The following is a 7,253-nucleotide window of genomic DNA, read 5'->3' on the forward strand; positions in this document are numbered from 1 at the left end:
TTATATTCCTTAAAAGCTGTTATTACATTATCCTTAGTTTTTAATAATTTTACCTCTAAATATTTAGTATAATTATCTAGAAAAGTTATAAAATATTTATAATTATCATAAGTTAAGGGTTTAATAGGATTATAATTATTACTATTAATCTTTTCTAAATATCTAGTTGATTTTTTACTAGTAGAGGTTTTATTATTATTAATAGTTAATTTAGCTTTTAAGTATATCTCGTAATTAGTAAAAGATAGTATAGTATAATTCGTTAAATTACTTCCTATAGTATTATTATTTAACTTAGTTAAATAATATATATTATATACCCTAATCTCTTATAGCTAGTATTAATATTACTTTGAATATTATTATTATTAATATTATTTTAAATACTATTATTAGTAGTAACGTACATGATAAGCGAGTGAGACAGACAAGCGAGTGAGACAGTAAACCAGACCTTCGCGACAATAATATCGAAATCTATAACAAGAAATCTTAGATTGATTAATACTACTCGGATTCCTGTTCTTCGGATGTTTCCTCAATAAATTGACATGTTCTCGCGTTGTGGCCTGTATTCCCGCATACGCCACACCGACGATAAGTCGTCTCAGACCTCACTTTGCGACCACTACTCCGTCGCGTTTCCTCTTGTAGTTGCGTGTCTGCCTCTCTTTGCGACTGTATATCCTCTCCAGTAGATATAGTAAGACTTCCTCCTTTCTGTAGACGTGTTTTCTTAGCCCTTCGACGCCGACTTAATATTGCATTCTCCTCTCGAAGGATTTGAACCTCTGACTCTAGTAATGCTACCCGATGCCCTAGTCCTTCTGTCCCTCTGGCTAGCTTACTCACAGCACTATAAATTGATGCTGGAGAGCTGCTTCGGTGGCGTGAGATTCGACTCTTAATAAAAGTAGACTGTGATCTTGCTTCGCTTGGGTTGCTCGGCGTCCTAGAGATCCAAGGGTCTGGTGTCTGAGGGACCCCCTCCTCAGGCGTTGGCGTTCGGAACTTTACATCCAGCTTTGAGAGAACACTTTCTGCATTCAAAGGGACAAGTCCAGCTCCTCGGAAACCTCCCTGGATATTTTTCCTCGTAAAAGACTGCTTAAAAGCTTCGTGAAATGCTGCAAAGAAATCTTCCTTCGAGATATGGGTTGTGCCTCGCCGCATCTTATTCTCAATTTGCCGACCGTAGGCATTCTTTAACGGCTGAAAACAACCAACATCTAAGGGTTGAAGTAGATGAGACGAGTAAGCCGGCATGCACAGTGTAATAATGTTGTTTTCTTGACAAAAGAGCTCGAAGGCTGCGGAGTGGTGACTTTCATGACCATCAACAACGAGGAGGCGATATTTCCCAGACGTACGTGGTTTTGTATAAATGTCGAAGTGTCTGATCCAGTCAATACCTCTCTCGTTTGTTGTCCATCCATTTTCAGACGTTGCAATAGCCCAATCGCCCGGAAGAGAGGTTTCTGTATACCAGCTTGAGAGGTGATACTGGCCTGCAACGATGATGTATGGCGGGATGCTCTCCCCTTGGGAATTAATAGCCTGGATAACTGTAACCCATTCCCTATTGCCAGGCTGTGTCATCTTCGTATTTGAACGCCTTTCAGCACTTGTAACAACCATTCCAGAAGCAATAACGCCCATCATAAAGCCGGTCTCATCAAAGTTGTAGATATCAGCATCAGCAATACCATACTTCGCAATTGTATTCTTCACAAGCGAAAACCAGCCACGAATCACCTCTGGATCTTCGCATTGAGCTCTCTTATAGTCATACTTGCGAAAGAAACGCGTCCTAAGCTGTGGTTGTCGCTTGACGAAATTAGAAGCCCAGCGCTTCCCAACTGGAGGCGCGTCGCGCTCTGCGAGAAGTCGATTGGCCATTTCTTCTATACTACTCAGCCGGGGAGGAAATGATCGCGCATCTAGGTCGAGAATATACTCAACTATTGTCTTCTCTTCTAAATCTGATAAATTCCGTGAATTAGGCATGCTGTCGCGTCGTGAGACTATTCCCTTTAGTCGCCGGCTTAATGTTGCGTGACTGACTGTATAGAGTGCACCTGCGGCCCGAGCACTAAGTTTTGGGTCATTTCTCATTGCTTGAAGGGCAATTTGTAACCTTCTTTCAATACTAGCTGATTCCATGATTTATTGTAGAGGAAAAGGTGCCGGTCGCGTCAAGGTGCGACGGTCGCGGTTTACTGTCTCACTCGCTTGTCTGTCTCACTCGCTTATCATGTACGTTAATACTTATTACTATTATTATTATATAATCTTAACAATAATTTTATAAGGAAGTTTAAGCTAATTTCTCTAGATAGTTATAAAGGAAGTAGTAATAGTTATAACTACTTATAAAGCTTATATCTTAGTATTCTAACTCCTTAATATAGTTAATAGCTTTATATATATTGTTTAATTTTATTAATAAGGTTTAGCTAATAGAACTTTTAAGAAATAAATTTTATAATCTTATTTAAGCTTCTATATCTTATTCTAGGATTATTATAATATTATAGAATTATTAATCGTTTTTTAAAGAATAATAGACCATTAGTATTAATAAAGTAACTTTTTCTATCTCTAACTAGTCCTTAAGCTTTTATTAACTAGATCTAGTAGTATTTATCTTTAGTTTATAATTTATTAATAAAGCTTTCTAATTCCTTAAATAGTTATTAAAATAGTTTTATTTTATCTTTTATAAGCTTTTTTATAATAAGATATAAGATATACTACTTAGTAATAATAATCTTAGCTTACTTTAAGTCTCCTTACTTAATAGTCTTCTATATTATAATCTCTTTTTAAGTATTATTTAATTCTACCCTTATATAGTAGCCTTAAGTTATTATAACTATAATATATATAATACTATCTTTATATTATAAAGTATACCTTAGAATAAGGAATAAAGGATTCCTATTCTTAAAACTATTATTTTTATTAAGACTTATTTAACTAATTTATATAGTATTAATAAATACTTTTCTACTTTTATTATCCTTTTAAGTATAGTAATTCTTATTTTTATACTTATTAGAAGTTTAGTAATAAAGCTTAATTTCTTTTTAAGTAAAGGGAGAATATTATTTTGCTTTATCTCTCCCCCTTTATAGTTTAGTTTCTTAAATAGACTATCTACTAAGTATATAACTCTAAATTAGTAATTAAACATAAAATTTAAAGTAAATAATTTATATACTTATTAAGTAAGTCTTTTATAAAGGTCTTATATTAAGGCTATAATAATCTCTCTTAAAGCTTAGTAACTTATTAATATACTAAATATAAACAAGTAGTATTATAAGCTACTATAAAGCCTTAAAAGTATTATAGTATACTATATAAAAAAGGGTAGTATATTTATTTTACTTAGTAAGATATAATACTAAGATAAATAATAGGTTCTAGCCTTAAGTTATTAACCTAGAAGGTTAATAATTAGCTTTAAGGAAAAATATAACTTTTATTACTATTATACCTATTCTTTATTAAATACCCTAAAATAATTCTAATTGTTTTTATAATATCTACTAATAATTATAATAATAGAATTTAATAATAAAGTTAAATAAATTTATAAATCTCCTAACCTAATTAGCCCCCCTAAGAAACTTATAAGTTAAGAAAGTACTAGTTATATATAGCTAAGAGAAGTTAACTATACTACCCTTTTTAAGTAAATTACCTAACTTAAGATATTACTATCTAAAATATAAAATTAAAACGATTTACTTAAGTAGCTTTAGTAGATATTAGTAGTATAAGTAAAAAAAAGCCTTACCTTTAGTAAAGGAGGTAATTTTAAGGTTAAGAATATTAAAGTATTTATATTAAAAACCAACTACTAAAAGTATACTAAATAGCTTTAAGATCTAGAATAAGTTATAATAAAGCCTCTAAAAGATATAAAACTAATATTAAAAAGATTATCTTAATACTAGATTATATAGATATTAATTACTAAGTAAGATAATACCTATATAAGAATAATATAAGAATACTTAAAAGGTAGTTAATAGTTTAATATTATAAGAATAATAGTAGCTAGTTATAAGGATAACTAATTTACTATTATAGGGTACTTAAGAAGAGATAATAAAAGGTTGTAAATAGTAGGGTAAATAGGTAGTTATATTAAAGTGTTATGTAATTGCTTAATTATTCTAACTATAGAAGAGGAAAAAGTAGGGTATTAATAGTAAATAAATCGGACTTCCCTATTAGGTAAATCGGACTTTCCTTATTAATTAATTAAGGTTGTAATATAAGGTTTAACTAGTTATACCCGTTAAAGTTTAATAAATAGGGTTTTAATCTAGTTATGCTTATTATACTTTATTAGCTATATAACAGTTAGGGTTATTTTCAGCTAATAATTTATATTCCTTAAAAGCTGTTATTACATTATCCTTAGTTTTTAATAATTTTACCTCTAAATATTTAGTATAATTATCTAGAAAAGTTATAAAATATTTATAATTATCATAAGTTAAGGGTTTAATAGGATTATAATTATTACTATTAATCTTTTCTAAATATCTAGTTGATTTTTTACTAGTAGAGGTTTTATTATTATTAATAGTTAATTTAGCTTTTAAGTATATCTCGTAATTAGTAAAAGATAGTATAGTATAATTCGTTAAATTACTTCCTATAGTATTATTATTTAACTTAGTTAAATAATATATATTTATATACCCTAATCTCTTATAGCTAGTATTAATATTACTTTGAATATTATTATTATTAATATTATTTTAAATACTATTATTAGTAGTAACGTACATGATAAGCGAGTGAGACAGACAAGCGAGTGAGACAGTAAACCAGACCTTCGCGACAATAATATCGAAATCTATAACAAGAAATCTTAGATTGATTAATACTACTCGGATTCCTGTTCTTCGGATGTTTCCTCAATAAATTGACATGTTCTCGCGTTGTGGCCTGTATTCCCGCATACGCCACACCGACGATAAGTCGTCTCAGACCTCACTTTGCGACCACTACTCCGTCGCGTTTCCTCTTGTAGTTGCGTGTCTGCCTCTCTTTGCGACTGTATATCCTCTCCAGTAGATATAGTAAGACTTCCTCCTTTCTGTAGACGTGTTTTCTTAGCCCTTCGACGCCGACTTAATATTGCATTCTCCTCTCGAAGGATTTGAACCTCTGACTCTAGTAATGCTACCCGATGCCCTAGTCCTTCTGTCCCTCTGGCTAGCTTACTCACAGCACTATAAATTGATGCTGGAGAGCTGCTTCGGTGGCGTGAGATTCGACTCTTAATAAAAGTAGACTGTGATCTTGCTTCGCTTGGGTTGCTCGGCGTCCTAGAGATCCAAGGGTCTGGTGTCTGAGGGACCCCCTCCTCAGGCGTTGGCGTTCGGAACTTTACATCCAGCTTTGAGAGAACACTTTCTGCATTCAAAGGGACAAGTCCAGCTCCTCGGAAACCTCCCTGGATATTTTTCCTCGTAAAAGACTGCTTAAAAGCTTCGTGAAATGCTGCAAAGAAATCTTCCTTCGAGATATGGGTTGTGCCTCGCCGCATCTTATTCTCAATTTGCCGACCGTAGGCATTCTTTAACGGCTGAAAACAACCAACATCTAAGGGTTGAAGTAGATGAGACGAGTAAGCCGGCATGCACAGTGTAATAATGTTGTTTTCTTGACAAAAGAGCTCGAAGGCTGCGGAGTGGTGACTTTCATGACCATCAACAACGAGGAGGCGATATTTCCCAGACGTACGTGGTTTTGTATAAATGTCGAAGTGTCTGATCCAGTCAATACCTCTCTCGTTTGTTGTCCATCCATTTTCAGACGTTGCAATAGCCCAATCGCCCGGAAGAGAGGTTTCTGTATACCAGCTTGAGAGGTGATACTGGCCTGCAACGATGATGTATGGCGGGATGCTCTCCCCTTGGGAATTAATAGCCTGGATAACTGTAACCCATTCCCTATTGCCAGGCTGTGTCATCTTCGTATTTGAACGCCTTTCAGCACTTGTAACAACCATTCCAGAAGCAATAACGCCCATCATAAAGCCGGTCTCATCAAAGTTGTAGATATCAGCATCAGCAATACCATACTTCGCAATTGTATTCTTCACAAGCGAAAACCAGCCACGAATCACCTCTGGATCTTCGCATTGAGCTCTCTTATAGTCATACTTGCGAAAGAAACGCGTCCTAAGCTGTGGTTGTCGCTTGACGAAATTAGAAGCCCAGCGCTTCCCAACTGGAGGCGCGTCGCGCTCTGCGAGAAGTCGATTGGCCATTTCTTCTATACTACTCAGCCGGGGAGGAAATGATCGCGCATCTAGGTCGAGAATATACTCAACTATTGTCTTCTCTTCTAAATCTGATAAATTCCGTGAATTAGGCATGCTGTCGCGTCGTGAGACTATTCCCTTTAGTCGCCGGCTTAATGTTGCGTGACTGACTGTATAGAGTGCACCTGCGGCCCGAGCACTAAGTTTTGGGTCATTTCTCATTGCTTGAAGGGCAATTTGTAACCTTCTTTCAATACTAGCTGATTCCATGATTTATTGTAGAGGAAAAGGTGCCGGTCGCGTCAAGGTGCGACGGTCGCGGTTTACTGTCTCACTCGCTTGTCTGTCTCACTCGCTTATCATGTACGTTATTAATATTTATTTTATTAGTACTAGTTTGTTTATTAAGTAATATTTTATTATTACTAGTTCTATTTAGTACTTTAATAGGTAAATAATATAAGTTACCTATTTTGATTCCTTTAGTTATTAACTTATTATTTCTAAGTAAAAAACTATATTTATTATTAAATACTAAGTATATATTTAGTAAACAGCCTTAGCTTATTACATTAATACCTAATTTAGGTATATATAAACAGTTTTTTAATAATAAATTATAATTAGAGTCTAGAACTTATATATAGCAATCTCTATATCCTTTAATAATTATTAATTTAGCAGTTCCCTATATTACCTTTTTATTATAAGGCTTTAAATTATGAAAATAACTTTTATTAGTTATTATATAAGCTTCTACGGTAGTATCTATAATAAAGTTATATTTATAATAATTATTATTAACTATACTATTATTATCTACTAATTCCTTTTCGGTTAGGATTTTATTTATTAAAATTCCTAAATCTTTATTAATTAGTAGATTTTCTAGTTATATAGATAGGATATTTACCTCTAAATCTTTAGCTATATTAAAATCTTCTTCTAATTCGTCTTC

At 33.1% G+C, this 7,253-nt stretch overlaps 2 protein-coding genes across 2 annotated transcripts; both read right to left on the reverse strand.

The window, feature by feature from the left end:
- Window positions 1-507: 507 nt before the first annotated feature.
- CTRU02_206041 (transposase) lies at window positions 508-2,163 on the reverse strand (the record flags this gene model as incomplete). The annotated part of the gene is made up of 1 exon (XM_070204651.1): window positions 508-2,163. The coding sequence occupies one exon, from the start codon at window positions 2,161-2,163 to the stop codon at window positions 508-510; it is 1,656 nt and encodes a 551-aa protein (XP_070061755.1).
- Window positions 2,164-4,909: 2,746 nt separating this feature from the next.
- CTRU02_206042 (transposase) lies at window positions 4,910-6,565 on the reverse strand (the record flags this gene model as incomplete). The annotated part of the gene is made up of 1 exon (XM_070204652.1): window positions 4,910-6,565. One exon carries the CDS (start codon window positions 6,563-6,565, stop codon window positions 4,910-4,912), a length of 1,656 nt encoding a protein of 551 aa, XP_070061756.1.
- Between the last annotated feature and the right edge of the window lie 688 nt (window positions 6,566-7,253).

The sequence above is a fragment of the Colletotrichum truncatum genome (genome assembly GCF_014235925.2).
Source record: "Colletotrichum truncatum strain CMES1059 chromosome Unknown Contig_0003, whole genome shotgun sequence".
Classification (NCBI taxonomy): Eukaryota; Fungi; Ascomycota; class Sordariomycetes; order Glomerellales; family Glomerellaceae; genus Colletotrichum; species Colletotrichum truncatum.